Below are 20,559 nucleotides of genomic sequence, written 5' to 3' on the forward strand. Positions count from 1 at the left end.
TGTCACTATCCTTTGTTGTCGTGTTGATTGTCATGTTTCATTCAGTCCTGTCACAGTCACTGAGAGAGGTTGCTAGCCTAACCTAACCAGTTTATGGACTAACAGTGCCTGAAATGAGGACATTTATCTTGAGCAGCCAACATCAGCCGGCAGCCACAGAAAGTCGTTCAGGATCATCAGCATCAGCCAGTGAACACTGGACTGAAGTTTCTTGTTTGTGAATCTGCAGCTTGAACACTTAAGCTAGCAGACCAGACGGCCCACCTGCAGGCCGGCAGAGAATTTATTATTGTTTAATTTTATCCCTGTCTATTGACACAAATGCTATGTTCACGTTTATACTCATATTATACACTGTTAGAAAGCTAACATTTTTGTGAATCGATTGATACAAACCATTACAAGATACAAGCACAACAGGAGGCACAATCAATGCCAACAGCCCACAAACAAACATTTCTAAAATTCATAGAACAATGACAAAGGTCCAAAAGTTCCACTGCAGTAAAAATATTTTGACCAAAATATGATAATAATCCACAGCAAGATGTTTTCTCCTTTCAAATGATCAGTCAAGTGCTCTACCTCAGCTTGTCTTTGTCTTGTTTTTCCCATTGCAACTTCCAGAAACGTATATTATAGGGGCGCCATCTCATCCCCAGTTACTCTGTTGAGTCTCAGGTCTCAAATGACACCTGATTGGACCAATCACAATCTGCAATATTAAACCTAGCAACCAATAACAGTCCTTTGCTTCTTCTGATGCGAAGACTGAGCCAATTGCAACCAATTTTGTAGACACTTCAAATAGCCAATGAAATTCTAAACACGCCAATATGCCGCTTCAGTGTGGTTATTTACAGCTCCAGTCACCTCAAATTAACACAATCTGAAGCGGTAAATATAATAAATTGCCTCAATATAACAATATACAACCAAAATATACTTATAAATACATTCAATATGAATATAGATGGCCAAAATTTTTATTTCATTAATCTAAATATAGATATTGATGATGATGTAAAACATTTTCAGCCCTTGTATCATCTCAAATGGCTTGAAAAATATTGGATATAGCAACCATAAATGGGGAAAAAAAATCTCCCCGGGGGCACATACCCCCAGACCACCCTATCTTTGGGCCAAGCCCTGTATGCTTACAACATCTGGCTTGCCCTTGCTGATTGTTTGCATCTAGTCTAAACCTCATAATCTCTCTCATAACACATCAAGTCTCGGTACACCACTTGTACTTTTTCCAGGCACTGCTTTATTTTCTCACAGTGTATTGAGTTAGTAGTCACGATACAATATGAGCAACATTTACAGAGAATGACATTGTACACAGATGAGAGATGTGTTTATATGGCTTGAGTTGAATGCAATACATAGTGTTATGCAATACATAGTATTATGCCAATCAGTAATAATTAGTACAGCAAACAACCTTGCTCTTATGTTAACATGATCATTGAACATGTTTTTGAGGTTGTTGGGCTGAAAAATACAGCATTTGATTTTGAAGTTTCGCTAGTTACAAGTAGGGGAATGCGATATAATGGTCTAACATGTACTGGAGTTACAGAGCAACTTGTGAATACACTTAAATGAATAATTTGAGAGCCATATAAACTTACATTTTATATTTTTTCAACACAGATCATGAAAACAATCACTTTTTTAAAGCCAAGACAGAGGAGTGTTGAAGCTGGGGGAACTGAAGGCCCGAAAAAGACTACTGGACTGGCCTACTGTATGCAGGCAGATGCCATCAGTGCTAACCCTACGACACAGCTTTGTCAAAACGTGCAAAATTTTTAGAATTATATTTTGCAATTAATATACTCAGCAATGTTGCTACAATATTTGGACAAAGAAGCTCTGAAAAAGAAATGGTGCTTGCATTTATTATGCTGTAAATAACTTGTGGCATTGTAAATGTTAAGCATATTCAGTTTGTAATTTGGATTTATTCCCCCAAATATGAACAATCGCATTTAGTAAACAAAAGTATCTTTAGAAGAGAAATAAATTTGACCACCACTATCTTAAAATTCAATTTGGCATATTTAAAAGCATTGTCATGATGAAAATCAGGCTAACATTTTGCAACACATGTATCTACAGAATTTCCTTTTGGTACAGTGTCAACAGGTCTACCAAGCCTGCTTTAAATGCTACATTAGTAGAGTATTTGTCATGCGCACATGTTCTGTGAATCTGAATTTGAGTTTGCTAGCAGTTCAAAGAGTAATGTGACCGGAAGTTGCAAAAACCTAATGAAGGGTTTCACTTCTGCTGAGGTGGTGGCAGGTGAGAGTGTGTTTTGGCTGTAGACCATACTCTGGTGGAGTGATCATTATTCTCAACAGTGACAAGGACAAGTTTTCCAGTAGCCTAGCAGTGTGTCCAGAGTTTACACTATGAATAATTAAACAATAAATACTAGAAATTCTCAATTTGAAAACCTGGTACAAACAAATAAAGGCATCCCTAAATTCAGTCCAAATGAACATTTCCACAGCACTAATTTCATCAGTTAAAAAACAGAGTAATGTCGAACTCGCTACTCTGCTTGCAGTAAGTTATATTACATTAATGTTTTTATTCTGTCACACTTTAATTTTATGCATAACACACTTAACTGACTTTCCTTTGATATTTTTGTCATTCTATGTCCGTGGTGATTTATTCTTCATTTTTTTATCATTTTTTTTACTTTTGTGAGACATTATAGAATGAAATCAAGCAGAAATACTGTGTCCACTCACTAGTTGTGTCTGCCAGAAGTACTGGCTTTCTTTTCTTACACTTTCTGTGGGTCTTTCACATTAAAAGCCTATTAAGAGATGTAGACAATACACTCTTTTAGCTGCTGGAAGGCTTTTGATGTGATGCATCAATATTGCAGAAAGACACATGAAAAAATATGTCTCCGGCCTATTATAAGACAAGTCTGGTGTGGTATGTCATGTTTTAAGAACTGGTTTAATCGTAACTGGGAAGTGAACTTAGTATATGAAGTAGAAAAATGCTGAAGCTCAGTTTGATTCAGATAAAGGATGTACAGACATTTTAGTCACACGAAGTATTCTTCTGGCATGAGTCACTATGGAAACGGATTATCTACTATCCCTTTAATACCGTTAATTGCTGAAAATGATTGAATAAATTATGCATCCCTTGTTCAGACACAACTAAGAACACTAGGAGTTATCACACTGTAATGTTTGCATAGATTAATGTGGCTTTCAGTACATTCCTCAGACATGATTTTTTTTCTGAAATGTGAGTTCATTGATAGCTACGTCACCTTGAAATTTCAAAAAACATGTCAGAAATATGGCATCTTGACAATGTGGAAAATGCTGTTGCAGGTTAAGACTACTCTGTATTGGATGTTTTACATGTGGTGACCTTTTGCCCTCAGAACTGATATGCAACATCACATTTATAAAGGACATGCTACTAAATTGTATCTGACAGTTTCTTTGGTGTGTGTGAAAAGTTCAAGAGCTGCTTATCTGCAGTTATTTAATGGGAAAATGTTGGTGTAGCATTTTTCCTCTCTTGGTATCTGTGTTGTCTGCATATGGCACATTTCCATTCTCACATTTCAGAGCACGAGTATTCACGAGTACCTGAAGTATTCACTTGTGTTTTCTTTCTCTCTCTCTTTATTTTAATATCACTAAAAAGCCAAGGGTGTAGCTGTCCACATGGATTTACTGTACACTCCTGGTTAACTAGTAGATCTAAGTAGAGTACTGGTGTTTTAGAGCTGAAAGCTGATTTTTTTCATGAAATGCTGAGTAACTCAATTAAATAAATAGTTAATAAAGCAAGAAAGCAGTGGTTGATATATTCTTGAATAATGGCATGGGTTCATGATGACAGCTTGACATCTTCTGGTTTGCACATTTAACTTACATATCCCATAATACACTTGTGTCGGTGTACACAACCCTTGTCTATGCAAAAGATCCTCTACTTCCTGTGCTGACCAGCAGAATTACGATGACGATGATGATGGATGATGTATTGAGCAGCATTACCAAATTCCAACAGTAGCACTTGCTTACAAGCTGAACTTGAGGATTCAGTGTTAATGATTTGTGTCATTGTCTAAATCAGCTGTTCTTGGTTCAGAGCCCCTCTCTGCTGACTAAAAAGGCCACTGTCAGCTCTGCTGTGTTATACGCTATATTATTTCCTGGTTAGCTTACTGAAAGGCAGAAAGCCACAGAAACAATTATGATATGACTATAATTTGCTGCAGTTAGGTGGTTGTTGAGCAGTGGTGTAGCATCATTGTGTCAGGAGCAGTGGTGCAATCTAGGATGGACAGTTGAACATACTGAATACGAATCTGAACTGATGAAACAATTATCAGAAAACCTTTTCAACCTTCATCATGCTGATGATTTCCACCTGTAAGTCAGAGTAACTACAAAATGACAAACTATGGAACAACTTCATGAACCTCTGCCATTCCTCAAGAGATGACTGCATTTCTGCAAAAAAAAAAAAAAAAAATCAGCTCAAGTCTGCCTTGTTAATTGTTCCTTTTTGATGACTCTGCTGTTGACAGCTGCCATTCAGATCATATGCTGAAAGTGTTGTTGGAAATATATCAGTATGCATCCATTCTTCTTGTGTTTCTGATTGTTTGAAGGGTGGCAAACAACATAGACATGAGTCTGCAACAGAACTGTATAAAAGGAAATTCAAGTAATTTATGAGCTGTATAATAAAGGACATTGTTTTCTCAAGCTTGTTCAGGACATAAATGTACAATTTAGAACTGGAAACTTTAAATTCAGCTGAACTGAAGTGTTTTTAACGTTGTATGTGCATTTGCCTGAACGGTGCATCAATGACAATTCTATCGCATTTTACAGAGTATAAAATCTGGCTGCTTGAAAAACAGCCATCGTTGTTCATGACAATTCACTGTTTGACAGAGGTTACAAATTCATTCCATGCAGTAGCTTCCTAGCAGAGGCTGGTCCAGTTTGACCTAATCATAATGCTGTGAGGTGTTCCCTACAAAAATAGAACCCTATGAGAATGGAGTTGTTAAAATATATAAAGACATGCGCCCTGCTTGTGTTATAGTGACCAAAAGTGCCTGGGAATCACAAATTCCTGCAAAAACTCACTCTTGCTGTTTTAAATCTAAAATGTAAAATTTTTGAAACTCAACTGAGTTAACATCATACAAACTGTTGGCCTCTTTAACACAATCAGGGAATATACCTTTAAGACAGGGAACAACACCCTTTCATTCCATATTACAGATACAAAGTGCAACGCACCTCCTCTTTCCTGCTTCTCAACAATATCAATAGCACGGTGGCAAAGAGTAAACAAACGTTGGGCTTTTTTTTTAGGTTTGATGGCAATATCTCCTCTGTGTAGACTTGAGTTTTACTCGTGCAAACATTTCCACGGTCAGAGCTGCTAAAGGCAGGGTTCAGGTTTGACAGCACGCTGAATCCAGCATCAAATCTGCTTAAGGAGTCAGATCATTTCAGATCCTCATTGAATCTAATGAGGTTTAATTTCCAACATTTACAAGCTGACGTTCTGCCATTTGTGACGTTTGTCAGTTTAAACGGCAAAAGCGTGCTGGATAAAAACGCGGCCCGAGCGTACCTGATTTTTTTTCTGCATTGCTCCTTGCCAGTAAAAAGGACTGAGAAGAGATCAAAAGCGTAGCAGGTGAGTTGTTAGCGTTGGAGCTTAGTGAATCAGGGTATTTTGTCAACCTTGAGCAGGATCCAAAATGGAACTGGCAATCAGAACCCAGCATTTCACTGGCTCAGATAAACTTAAAAGCCAAGAAAAAACAACAAATTTCATCCTGCTCTGGAACAAGTTGTTGGACAGAATGACAGACTGACATCCATCATTTGCATTGCATAATATATCTTTAGATTTTATTTTAGTCCCTTGTTTTGCATTCATTTTTGGACAGTTGCTATTAGCTGCAGCTCTGCACTTGTGAAATGTTTGCACACGTTAAACTCCAGTTGTCCATTTTTGAGGTACTGGTTTTATAGATACAGATAACCTATCCAATAAACCAGATTGAAAAGGCCAAACGCAGTGGGGAAGAATATTCGTGAGTAAGAATCAATCTTGGAAACCCGGACATGCATCCTGTTTTCACGCCAGGCACCTGAGCGGCAGTCATCGAAGCAGCAGAAGAAGCTGGTGCAGTCTTTTCCGTCCAAACACTCGCAAGCATAGTCGGCCTCCTCGTGGTACGGCACGATGTTGTTCATCTGCAGCAGGGAGGTGCCAGGTCGGATGTTCACCATGCTGGATGCTTTCTGCTGACAAGGAAAACACACACAGGGATTTCAGTAAGTTACTATCACCATTCAGTGGCTTCAAAAGAAAATGACACACTGAAAGGAAAGAAGAAAGACAATGAGCGTCAGGTACCTGTGTGTTATTGTTGGCTTTAGCCTTTTTGGTCTGTCTGTTGCTGGTGAAGTAGTGCAGAGTGCCATACTCCATGAGGGCAGCAAAGGTGAAGATGAAGCAGACAGAGACAAACAGGTCCATGGCAGTGACGTAGGACACCTTGGGCAGGGACTTCCTGGAGATGGTGCTGAGAGTTGTCATGGTGAGCACTGTGGTGATGCCTAAACGGATTGTCACGGAGCCAAGTTCGTCAGCGGAATATCAAAAACGTCTCTACATTCATTTGTCCTGCATGATGCATTTGGCAGAATATATGACAGTCAATGCACAAATCAGTGAAATTCCGTAGCAATGACAGGGATTTTGAAAATGCTGGAGTGTTTTATGAAACGTGGTTGGGTTGATGATACATTTCATTAATGGAGGCTGGAACCTGAAGGCAAAGTCTGAAACTCGATGTGCTGTCAGACCGGAAGGATTCTTTAACAACTGTTTGTTACATAAATCAGACGTTTCTGTTCAGTACCCATGATGCTGCTACAGACCTTGATCGCTTTTGTTAATGCATTTTTCTGTTCAAGATTGAGAGAAGGCTACCAACAGATAAAAGAGAAAGCAAAAATAGACTCAATAAAAGATCTGCAAGACAAAGTCATCAGAGACTCTGCAAAAAAGGGACTGCTGGCTGTTGTGTGAAACATTCATTGTGCAAGTTTAACCCTTGAAAACCTGGCTCAAAAGTATTTCTCTATATAAACGACTTAATACCTAAAAAGAGAGTACGAATCTCACTAATCTGCTTCATCAAGTCTGTGCGGGTGTGATTTGATCAAGTCTGACTGACAGTTACCAAACAACCCACCAACGCTCATCGCAATATTTCTAAATCCTGATTGGTAGAAGGGAGTATGTGGCATCACTTTTTTTCTCAGCCCTGCCTACTTTAAACCAGTGCAAAACAAATAAACACAGAAATCTCTGTAAAATAACTAAAACTTTTTTCACTTTCACAGGATTCGACCACTCATAGTAAGAAGGTGATTGAGAATGTGTTTTCAGGGGCTTCACTCCCTCACTGTGTTGAGATACTTCAAAGATTGATGGCCAGTACAGTGATTTACAGAAAAAGGCAACCTTGAACTGTGGAATGAAGTAAGAGTCCATCAAACCTAGAGACGTGCGGGCCGGGACGGCATCCTTGTTGATCCAGAAGGAGACCCAGGACAAAACCACGATCATGCTGCAGGGAATGTAGGTCTGGATGGTGAAGTAGCCCATTCTCCGACTCAGGTCAAAAAAGATTGTCATGATTACATATTCCCCTGAAGTTTAACAATTAGGGAAATAAAGAGATAAACACAGATGAGCCCAGCAGGAAAATACTTTTCCGATAAATTTAGCTAAGGCAGAGTGAAATAGAGCACAGATCATAATTTCTGTAACCCCTTCCAGGTTTTATGTGATTATACATGCTTAAATTAAGAAGAATTGAGAATAAATTGGAGCAATAAATAATGTTATAGCATGGCGTTACTGGACTTGCCCATACTCTCACCTGACTGGGTGTGTGCCACATCAGAGGTATTCCTCAACCCTACGAAGGCAAACTGGTAGAGTCTCCAGTACCGCTGGTCTGCCACCTCCACCGCCCGTCTCTGCCACCGGTACATGATCTCATTTTTGGGATAACCATCTACAGAACCCCCCCCAACAAAGAGACATAATAAATAAATTAGAAGCCTTACTGGTGCCTATAATATCCAACACGAAGCTCAGATCAGTCACTCAATGTAATGTACATCACAAGGGAACATTGCACCATCACAAGGCAAAGGGGGGCATTCGAGATGGATCTGACCTGCACAGTCTCATGCAATTTCTTCAAATGAGCAAGATGTCTTCAAATGCAGTTTAAAGTCTGCTCACTGCAGTGTGTGGAAGGTAAACATGAGCTTTGACAGGCATTCCTGTAAGAGTCAGTAGTAGGTACTTTGTGCAGAAAACACACAGTGTGGAGGTCACTGCTCTCTCTAAAGTGTAGTTGGAGCCACATTTTCTTTGACCTGAGCTTGTACTGCTTATAATTGCATTATTTTAAACAGAGAATAATTCCAAACTCTGATTGAAATAAATGTTTGTTGGCCAACAGATCCTCCCAGCTGTCCCAGCTGTGAAATAAGTAAAGTATTTTTGACCTTATTTTACTGATAAAGTGAAGTCAATTAGGGCCTCTCTTACCCCCAGTGTGACTTACTCCGTCCTTCACCTGCAACAAGATCATTTGAACCAGTTTTATCTCTTTACCTTGTCTAAACTTTTACAAACACTATCACATGTGAGAGTGTCCTCCAGCCCTCTTGATATAGACTAAAGCCAGCAACGTTTTTACTCAAGCTAATAGAATCTGTCAGGCCCTGTTTGCTTTCTGTTGAACAGTCCCTTGTCTAATGACTGTGTCCATCATTATCTTAAAGCTGCCTGTGTGAAACCACTGATTGAATCTGGTTTCCTGGAGTCTTAGAGCACTTAAAGCACTTAAAGGCTGCTGCTGATGGCATGTGCTCAGTCTTTGGGCTCCGGGACTGTAGCCCAGCCTTTGACACAATGGATCAAAGCATTAAGTTGGACAGGCTGACGCACTGGGTGGAGACGTGGTGTGCCACAGGGGTCAGTTTTAGGACCAGTTTTGTTTTCTTGCTTTCCACTTGGGCACATTATTCATAGACATGGTGTCTCTTTTTAGTTCAATGCTGATGATATGCAGTTGTACTTGCCCATTAGATCTACAGACCCTGGAGTGCTGAGTTCATTTAATGACTGCCTTTGTGAATATAACTGAATGCCAAAAACTTTTTATCAGAGCTCAAACAAAACAGAGATCCTTTTCATTGGGTCCCACCACATGGCAAATCAAATTCTGCCATCAGCAGGTTCCCTATTGGATCAAATGAAGCCTGTTCCAAAGAATCATGGCATCTGTTTTGATAGTAATTTAAGTTTTGGGCAGCGCAGCAAAGCCTGTTTTTTTTCATAGAAATATTTTAAAAGTGTCATTGATCTTACCTTCTAAAAACACAGAGACCATTTTACTCTAAATTACTGCTACAGCCTTTTTAACTGCCCAAACTAAAAATCTGTTGATGGACTGCAGGCTGTACAGAAGTCAGCTGCCAAGCTTTAACCAGAACAAACAGACGTGATCACATCACTCCTGCTCCAGACTTGTTACACCAGCCTCCAGTTTGGTTGAGAATAGATGTTAAGATCTTACTGATTTCTTTTAATGCCCTGACCAGTTAGAAACGTATGCCCCGGTAGGTACTTTAAGATCCTCAGGCAGAAGTTCCTTTTCCAAACATACTTTTATCAGACAGCTTTTCCTAATTTTACTTGTGTTTGAATTTCCTTTGATTTCCTTTAAATTTTCCTAATCTTACCTTCTCCAATACAGTGTTGGATTTAATACACCAACATGTTTTTTTTAATCTGTTTTATGATGGTGACTTTGTTTTATTTCGCTGCCTTTGTGAAGGACTTTTGATGTGGGTTTTGAAAGGTGCCCTAGAAATAAAGATTATCATTATTATTATTCCTAAACTACAAATCATGTCTGAATGCCTTCCAAAGTGACCTGTACTTCTCATGAGGGTTTCCTGATATGGTACTTTTATTATTAACATAACTGTATGCAGAAAAAAACACTTAGTTAAGGTTAGAGTAATATTTTGATCAAGTTTAAGGTATGAGCAAGATTTCCTCCATACTCAGAAACCAGTATTGACGGTTCGTAGAAGATGGGACATCGATCAAGCTTACTGGTGTTAAAGTTACATGCTTTAACTTTTGATCACACCTCCTCCTTTAAAGGTTTTGCATTGGTGTAACAATGTCACTCCACTTCCATCACTGCTACTGAGAGAGCATTATTAGCACAACTGTAAGAGAATGTTTGCTTGTAAGCAAAGCTGATGATCTTTTAGGCATTTAAACAAATGATTTTTTTTTTTTCAGGTGAGGTCTCGTTAGTTGTTTTGGTAGTTTTTGTTGATGAAATTATCACCGGTTTGTGCTCATTTGATGACATTGTACTGGTCCTAATATTTGCCGTCAAATCCATGAAATGGTCTTTGCATTTTTCACCAGTGTGTGAAAGATTAACATCATGAGAAGACATGAGAGGCTAAAGCACAATGCAAGAGACGAATGAGGGATGACACAGACAGCATGAATCAGACCGGGAGAGGGTGCATAATTCATTGAGTCTGTCAGAGAAAATGGGACTGGGTGACCTCCTCTCTCCGCTGGTGGAGCAGATGATTGATTGGTACAGGCTCAGAGAGGGCAGCCTCAAGCAGATGGGCCTTTTGGCAAGGAGAAGGAACAAGGGCTTAGCCACTATGCTAGCCCACACAGAAGCCCCTCTCTCTGGGCAAGTTACGCAAGTTAAAGTCGAGATGGCGGGTTCAGAAATGGGAGGGGAAAACGTTTGACCACCTACAGCTTGAAAACTCCAGTGGACACGAGTGCTCATCCATTGGAAAGTTATGCAGCTTAAGGTAACACTCCGCATTAATAGTCAACCTGACAAAAACAGAATTGTGACAGAGAAAAAGCAAGTCTCAGCGTTGTTTGCTTCCCTCCCAAGTGTGACTGAACACAGTAAAGCTACTTCATGTTCTTTCTGTAATTACACCCAATTCAGAAGAAAATAATGACCATTAGACCATTGGGATCACCTAAAAGAGAACTATATGATAAATATACAGATGCACACACTAAAAGCTGCACAAACAACAAAGATTTTTGAAGAGTTGGTTGTTTAAAATCAAAAATGGCTACCACAAAGGTGTTGAGTGTGTGACTGTCCTACCTCAGTGTGTACATGACCCTCCCATTGCTCCACAGCCTCAGGAGGCGGTTGGGAGTGGTGATCCAGTGCGCATCTGATTTGCGGGAATTCCTGAAGAATGTGTCGGGAATCCAGATTTTGCCTACCATGTTACTGTTGAGCATGAGAAGCTTCATTGAGCTGTTAAACTTCAGTCGGCTGTCGTACCACGTCTGGGCAAAGAAGATGTCGATGGTGTATTCCTGCAACAGAGTTAGGAAATCCAACAAATGTAAGAATCAAATCAATGTTCAAAACTGTAAAAACACAAACTGTGCAAATATATTTCATTGTAGCATACACGTGCTGGTTATCAGATGTGCAATGCCCAGTCAAGCTGGGGAGCACACGCTCCACCAGATTTTTGATATTTGGATTTTTGATATTTTTATTTTATCACCACCATTGTTTGTAGTTATGATCATTTAATGAACATATTCTTCTAATCATGTCAAAGGCCATCTCACACACCCTTTCCCTATGGTATTGCTTTCTTCCAGATGTTGCAGGATGAAATCAGGTAGCTTGTGCAAACAGCACCGACTGCACAACAATACTGAAAATGCTCGCTACAGCTTAACAGTATGTTGCTGAAGTGGCTAGTAGAGCATTAATCCCCTTTTCAAACATGTGAAAATGAAATGCAATTACCTATACACACTTAATTGCATTTGAGAAATACAGACATAATTTTCTTTGCACGTTAGTTAGCCTGTACCAGCTAATGTTAGTAGCCATCCCTCATTCCGGCTGTCTAGGTCACTAGCTAGTCAAAACTCATGATTACATCCTGTGTGATGTTAGTAAAGAAGAGCTGTGTGAACCTCTCGGCATTGAGCTGAAAGCTTTCAGTTATAGTTATTGTTAGCAAAACACTGAATTCAGTGTTTAAATGCCTCTAGGTCGAGATGCAGAGGAAAATTCTGTCATTCTTAAAAAAAATGACTGCCAGCCCTGTCCTCAGTCAGGAGGTTGATAGTGCAAGAGATCAATTATCTTAGGTGAGATTTAGAGTGATGGGCTAGTTTTCCCTCACGGATCATATGTAGATCAAATTGAAAGATGAAAGATGTTGGCTGGCTCCTTTAATCTGCGGCTTTGTTATCCATTATCTCTGCATTCGTTTGCATCGTGGACATGTGAATATGTGAATTTATGGCCCATTTAAGGGCCTTTTGATGAAGCAGACAAGATTTAGCTCTTTTTCAAGAAAAGCGACAGCAGTGCTGAAGCTGGTGTGAAAGCGAATGAATAAGTGAGTATCTTTTTTAATAACTATAAAGGACAAATAAATGACATGAAAATCTCCAGACAAATACACAGCATTTAATGTGAAGTGGGAGACTACGGAGCTGCAGAAAATGATTTTGTGAAGTTTTAAAATAATCCCCTCCCAAGTCTTCGAATATATCTTTTAAGTTGAAAACATTGCATCATTATAGTGTTTTATTTCCATTATTGTCCATTCCCCCCTGCTCTGATTGTGCCCCCCCATGCTAACTGCTGGTTATTTAACATTAGTAATGAAGATTTATCCATCCGTTAAGATATGATGAACCTTGGATCCCCAGTGGAGAAATCAGGTAATTATCCATTATATCAGGGGAGAAAAAGGGAAGGGAAGCAAACTCACCATGTTGATGGGGTCCACCGGTCCAATGCTGTTGACGTACACGGCTGTTTCAATCACCGTCGGCCTCACTGGAATACAACAGAAGACATACTGACACAGACAACATCAAGTTTTGTACAAGTTTGTTAGCTGATGTCCAAAAAGATGTGGTCTGTCTTATCAACCTAAATCACAAAGTGAGCTGCAAAAAAGACCAGCTTCCCGCCCTGACTGTCTTACTGAAGAACCACCTTCTTGCCTAAGTAAGAGGCAACATGGTAGCATGAGGTGATTAGTGGCATACACACAGAACTGTCAGAAAAAATGATCTATTGTTGACTTTTTTCTTTCTTTCTCATTGCTTTGATATTTGTTCTTTTAAAGCGTGGGCAGTCTCATACAACGTTGGTGCCAAATGATGTGACTTCATCAAAGTTGTGTCTACTCTCTTAAAAAGATGCAGCATGGTAGCAGGGTGTTGTACAGTGCAGGGTGGCAGAAAAACAGCATTTATCAGAAAGGTGGCACAAGGACAGCAACTGCAGTCCAGAAGCAACTGGACATTTTCAAATTGTGGAGAAATGCCAGAATGTACCAACATTCACTGCATTACATCAACAACAGGCCGGTGAAACAATAATGTCACTCAGTGTCAGCAAAGGCTGATCTCTGTTTCTTCAAGCACTTTCGAAATTATTACATAGACTATATATCTGGCAAAAGGACCACAGCATCTCAGACTCAGACCTCTTTGTACTACATCAAACACTACAGAATTCTGGGGAGACACATTAATATTTCAGCATCTTCTGACCTATCCGACCTCTTTTCACACAACGTGATGGGTTACTCTGTCACAATCTCTCAATGAGTCATTTCTGCTCTGCTACCAAACTAACTTTTGAGCAGCATGGAGGAGTCATCCAGGTGCTCAAAATCATTGAAATTTGGAACATCTACAGTTTGATGACAGCGTATCAAAGTATATTTCCTGAGGGAGACTGTGTAGAAAGTGTGAAATAACTAAAGTAACAATAATATCCACAGGCACAGAAACACATAAGCACTATTTTATAGGCAGATTTCTGTTGTTTTCAAATCCTGTGTTTTGTGGCTCTCAGGTGAAAACCTTGAATCTCTGTCTCAGCTCATTATGCACATTATTCATAGTTCCAATGTAGCTTTTGATGAACAGTGGCCATTACTACTGACTCAGTGGTCTATTATCAGTGGTCAAGTAAGAGTGCGAAGAAGATCGCGGACCCCATATAGCCGGCATGTCTAAACTATTCCATACAGGGCTGTGTGGCTGCAGGTTTTCGTTTCAGCCAATCAAGAGGTCTCCTAATTATCAGCTGACGACAAAGATCAGCTGATTTAAAGAGTCCAGCCTGGTGTGCTCCTCCTTGGTTGAAATGAAAACCTGCAGCCACACGGCCCTTTATGGAATCGTTTGGACATGCCTGCCATACAGTAAAGAAGACACTAATATACTACAAACGGTCATCCATTACGGTCATTGTGGTGATGCACTCATCACAATAAATCACAATATATCTACAGTCACAACTTTACATGCATCCACTGCAGTCACACAGTATGTTGGGATACGCTGTTTAGTTAACTCAGATCAGTTTATCCATGCTCATCTTACAAGGAAGTGTTTTATCAAAGTGTCAGTATGATCTGATGTTTTCCTTCTGCACAGTCCCAGGGTCTGATCTGATGCATAGTGCTGTCTTATATAGAGACTACAGTGGACACACATACACACACACACACAGTCTTTCAGTGTTTGTTGTGGAGGTTTTTGATTCCTGACTTGTTCATAAAAGCAACTTTTTTGCATCTCAAGCCATCTTGTTTTCTTAAGACAGTTGACTTACCATGTTTTTTTAGAACAGACCTAACAGCAGCACTCTTTGTAAGAGGAAGAACGTATGACTTCTTCTTTCATATCAGAGTCTCACTTTAAATGTGAAAAAGTTGGATATTGAAGTTACAAGGTTTTCCACAGACAGCAGTAGTAGTTGCTATGTCACAAATGTTTCCATGCAATGACACAGCAGAAACAAAGACTGCACAAGGCTATTTACAGACTTCTTTTGAACGCCCCCTTATCACTGTGAGTCGAGTGTTTTGTGGAGTTAAAACAAAGCACATTTCCAGAGGATGAACTTCACTTGCCTCCAATGTCGGGCCGCAGTTTGTTGTCGTAGCCCTGCAGCAGTTTATTTAGGATCAAAGTCACATCGCTCTCGTAGACCTTCGGTGATAAGACCCACGTCTTATTTATGGGAACATCTTCATAGTCCTCTTCCTCCTGTTTACTGGGTCCAAATGCTGAACTGTGGAATAGAAAAAAAAAAGAAACATTGTGAGATACAGATGCAGCACTTGCATTTTATTCCATTCAGGGAGGTAAAACCCCTTAAACAGCACATAAGGCTCCAGTAGTGACCACACTGGATGAAAGTTCCAGTATACTGTGATTTATCATTGAAGTCAACAGGCTCACAGTCCCAGCACCTGCATTTAGGAAAAGCCCACACCTGCAGGAGACCTGCACTCACACAGAAATAGCCCCCCTTGCTCAGCCTCAGATTTCCTTCCAGCCAGAGGGGAAAGTATATTGTGTGTGAAGAGATCATCATGTGACAGCAGGTTTACTTTGTTTTGGCTGAAGAGAATACTGAAATCTTGAGTCAGTCCTGAGGTAGGTCGTCTGGCTCTGCACCCTTCAGAACATTGACGGTAGGTCTAAACTTAAATTTACACTAATTTGTCCATCAACTTATTATATGGACCTAACCATGCTAAGCTCCATAAGGCACATCCTCCAGAGGAATTGTAAGGCATTCCCATGACAGATGCCATATGTTATCTCCACCCCGGTACTAACAGTTGTTGATGTGACTGGCAAACTAGCAAATGTGCACCGCAAAAATCCCGCATAATTAAAATAACAAAAGAGAATAATTGTGATCATGTGTCAAATTGTTTTAATTGTTCTACTGGTGTGGACATGGAATTTGTCATGTTTTTCATTCAGAATTTAATGCTCGGGTGAAAATGAGACACTTTAAATTGTAGTTGGAGGTTTCAGACATCAGTCTAAGTCACATAAAAACTCGCAGTGAATTTGCAGAGACAGAATGCTGACTGGCCCCGATCCAGAAAAGGCCTTTTTACGATGTAACGTGGGAAGGACACGCCGCTGTGGGCACTTTGATGAGTGTTTTCTGCTGCTCTGCCATGCTGTGTCTATTACAGGCGGCTTCACATGGCTGCACTCTGTCTTTGCCAAGGTGTGCCTGATGTTCCCTGTTAATGAACATGGACCTGATACTGTAAAGAGACCTGAGGGCTTGGCATTCAGCCCAGGCTTCAATATAAACAACATGACCTCAAATACGGCACAATAACCCAGTATGGCAGAAATAAACCTCGCTACTCTGCGCCATCGCCTGAAAACAGAAGTAAGACTGTGCAAAACTTCACGAAACCATGTCTGCTAAATGTGAATCATGGAGAGAAAAGAGCAAGATATTCTGCCATTTGCCTTTTGTCTGACACTGCTGTTAGGTTAAACTGTTGCCTTAACGCTGGTCCATAATGGTCAGAGCTAATGACATGTACATGGATTCTGCTATGGACACACGTGGTCCCCAGAGGACAAACAAGGACATTAATGCTTTAAATGTTCTTTGCTGGTGACATGTATGACATCACCCACAGGTTTCCGGAGAAAAGTTTGAAGCTTGAATTTGCGTTTATCATGAGTCACTACTGCTTCATAATGTTAGTCCACAGTGTAAAATCCTCATCTGATTTTTGGCCATTATATTGGATGCATGTTCATTTGGCAGATGCTTTTGACGTGCGGTTTTTACCACACATTTAAAGCTCAGCTCAAAGACACTGACACAACCCACCACTTCTCAAAGGCTCAAAAGGTGCCTGGCAGCACGATGTGGGCAAGTTAATAACCAATAACACTATTTTTGATTTCTTCTCAAAACAAAAGTTCATAGTTGTTTCCTACTCCACTTAATAAACTAACTTAAAAATGCAAGCAATGCCACCCTTTCCCATGTCTCACTCTCAATGAGACTCAGAACTTAAACAAGGACTTGAATAAGAAAAATTAAGCATCCAGCCTGCCTTTTTCTATCTGGATGTGTGAATGTAGACAGTTTCAAAGGTAATGCTTTGTCCGAGTAAGAGGCTTGACAGGTCAAGAAGCGAAACGATCAGGTTAGAAACTAACCAACAGTTTATTCACAAGATATGAAACACTTTAACAAGGGAGGGAACACCCCTGAAATGCTGCTAATAATTCCTCATTGTACAGGAAAACTGTGTGTAAGTACAGGAAGTCAAAGCTCAAGCAGGAAGTGCATCTGTAAACTAGTGATGGATGATACAGTAGACAGTTTGGGTGACAAATTCACCTTCTTTTCTTTTTCAAATAAGTAAGATTAACCTGGAGCTCTGTTTCCAACCAGTCTTATCATCGTCCCATCAGATTTTTAGCAGTGACACCATGTTCCCAAATCTCAACAATGACTCTGAGAAGCATATTATTATTATCATTGATAGGAATGAATCTAAATAATAATAATGATAATAATAATAATAAAAAAAAAATCCTCAAGCTGCTTTACAGCAGAATTATCCTGTACTTCTCTCATTCTCGGTTCGATGAACATTTACTTATGAGAGGTGGAATTTTAAGTGGGCTCTGCAATAGATGCTTGTTGTCCTTGACTCCTTTTTCAGCGAACAGCTACAGTTCACTAACCCTGTACGTGTCAGTTTATTTGATTCAGTGTTACAGCTTTCAGTCTGGAAACCAAACAAATGCATTTCAGCACAGAAGACGCAGCCACCACAGCTGACTGCCCCAGACTGACATTCAAATACGGAAAAAATAATGACTTTGTAGTTCTGCTTAGACATTTCACATCATTTCAGTTCGCTGCAGTCAGAGTTTTTATGTGGGGGCCATTTCAACAACTCAAGAGTACTGTAGCACACTGGGGCATGGCTTTGAGCAGCGATGCTGCTGGAGTTCGGCTAAAGTTTAAAGTCAGACAGTGGTAGCTGGCAAGGCAGAGCCCCTCTGCTCCGCCTCGCTTTGATTCTAAGTGTTGATTCAACCAGAGCCCCGGAGGCTTTTAGTGATGAGTCACTGATTCCGCACCAGTTCAGTCTGCCTCAGCATATTCTTCTTCTGGGACTTTTCTCCACTGTCATCTGTTCTGGTGGTTGTTTGGCAGGCTAACACCACCAACAAAGCCTGTGCTGCCACCGCTGATCACCAAGCAAAAGAATCAGAGGTCTCATGAGCTCATGGTCTGAATGAAGGCAATCTGTTCACCTTGTAAATCTAATCAGTAACACTACTTTGATGCTTAAAGTGTATTCTTTTTAATATTTATACGCAGTCTATAATTATATATGTTTTATAACAGGATATAATGTGGTTGTGAGCAGATTTGTATTCATTAACGCTTTTCTCAACAATCATAACTCTTCCTGTCGGCACCCATAAGTGGAGGCTGGTGTTTAAAAAGATAATAAATGACAATACAGCAAAACACAGTTGTAATAACATAAAAGACGTCTTATCATTGTTGATAAAGATGTAAATTTATGTTGCTTACATCTACATTATGTGAGTATGAGTTACACACCATTCATGAGGTGTTTGTGTGTTGCTTACTGAATTTAAATAACATGTGATGGTGGTGTTGTGAGAGTTCAGAACTGCAAAGCATGCATGCAAAGATGATGATGGTCTGTTTTGTGACTTCTGTGCAGTCCTGCACTCACTATTCATCTGTTCGTTCATTTCCTCAAAATACTTCACTTGTTTGTTCAGAACAGTGACTGAATCACCTGTCGACCTTCTCCAGACGTGTTTCAGAAACACTCTGTTTTGACTGACAATTTATCTGAACTTTGCTATGAAAAACATCTATCTGTCATTAACTAATCCTTTAGAATGAAATCTGCTCCTTTGTCCTCACTGAAAAATCCAGGAAGTCTCTCTCTCAACATAACATGTCTCCTACATCACGGAGATCATTCTTAGTGTAGTACTAGTTCAGATCATGCTTGTAGGTGCACATGTGAAACTTAGATTTAAGGTGCAGCACAGCTTTGCGACCTCCAGCAGGTGGAGGAGCTGAGACAACAACCCTGACGACGTCATGGTGATCGTCCTCGCTGGGGTCAAGGCTACGCATGTCTTACAGAGCGCTTGAGTTACAAACTATGAGCAACACATTTGAAAGACATAGGCAACCAGGAAGAGGGGGCCTAAGAAGACGATATTGAGGTGCATTGTGGGAAATACAGGATCCAGGAGTTTGACAACTAGGAACTAAAAGTGAAGGCATCTCCTCCTCTGCTGCTTCTATTTTAACCAGTTTTCTTTAAATGATGGCAGCAGGAGCTCCAATTCTCTGTGGGCTGGACTTCAAATATGCAGTCAGCATTGATGAAATACACTTCAATTCAACACATGTTGGAATTCCAATTCAAAACAGCCTGCATCTAAAATCTATAATTAATGCAATCATCTTTTTTATCATTATTATTATTTACTTTTATTTTATCAATGAATTTTGACTTTGCAGCTTATAAGACTCCATATCTTACAGGCACCACATTTTAGGCTCCTTTGTTGGGCGCATCGCCTGAGCTTAAAGGTGCCTGAACGTTTAATGTGCAGAAGGATTAGTCATGTGAAGAGATGCAGTATTCACTCAGCGGATCCGCAGCTTCTACAGTACAGTACCTGACATTTTCACATTTTTCCTCTGGAGGAGCAGGCCTGTCCCGACCTGGACACAAATTATACCTCTGTGACCAGCTGACCCGCGGAGGTTTCCTCTGGGGCTGAGGATCTGTGTCTTTCAAGGAACAAAACCATCCATCATCCCCCCGTCAGAAGCCCACATGACATTCTGCTGCTGTACTAAGACAGATAAGGGTTTCAGGCTTACAAACCTTCTGACACTACAAAACTCACACGCTGGTGTAATAAACCCACCTTTTTCTATGCCTGCAATTGCGCACGGGTTAGAAAAATGCAGATACATAAAGGCTGGTTACTCCTAACAACATTTAAGGCTAATCTTTCTCCTCCCAGGCCTGAGCTCGCACAATGACCCGCTGTACTGCGCTCACAGGTAGAACACAAGATGCGGAACGAGGGCGAAGACATGACAGCCCGGAGGAGGCGGCAACATCTGCAGCCGTTTACCCAGACAAACCTCCCCCCTCTCCCCGCGATGGAGGCAGCCCTGCTCCCTCGCGTCGACGCACGCTTACCAGAGTCCGAGCAGCGCGAAGAGCAGCCAGGGGTTCATGGCTTTGTCCCGCACAGCTCTGAGAAAAAGCCGCTTCATTCTCCCCTCCGCAGCTGGGAAACGACCTTAAACGCTGTCCACGGAAGCAGGGACTAATCGGAGCCTTCCGTCGATGCAGCCGGTGAGGTTTAAGTGTAGCGACGGAAGGATGCGAGAGATGCGTCCATGGTGTGTGTGTGTGTGTGTGTGTGTGTGTGTGGAGGGGGAGGATGAGGATGAGGCAGAGTATGCGAGGCTGC

At 40.5% G+C, this 20,559-nt stretch overlaps 1 protein-coding gene across 1 annotated transcript; it reads right to left on the reverse strand.

Annotated features, from left to right (window-relative positions):
* Nucleotides 1–6,062: 6,062 nt before the first annotated feature.
* Nucleotides 6,063–20,359, reverse strand: gabrg1 (gamma-aminobutyric acid type A receptor subunit gamma1). The gene is made up of 9 exons (XM_041953257.1): nt 20,283–20,359; nt 15,126–15,286; nt 12,960–13,027; nt 11,309–11,529; nt 10,937–11,019; nt 7,994–8,131; nt 7,608–7,760; nt 6,457–6,659; nt 6,063–6,344 (listed from the first exon to the last, which is right to left on the reverse strand). The coding sequence occupies exons 1-9, from the start codon at nt 20,357–20,359 to the stop codon at nt 6,063–6,065; spliced, it is 1,386 nt and encodes a 461-aa protein (XP_041809191.1).
* Nucleotides 20,360–20,559: the final 200 nt, after the last annotated feature.

The sequence above is a fragment of the Chelmon rostratus genome, chromosome 15, assembly GCF_017976325.1.
Source record: "Chelmon rostratus isolate fCheRos1 chromosome 15, fCheRos1.pri, whole genome shotgun sequence".
NCBI classification, from domain to species: domain Eukaryota; kingdom Metazoa; phylum Chordata; class Actinopteri; order Chaetodontiformes; family Chaetodontidae; genus Chelmon; species Chelmon rostratus.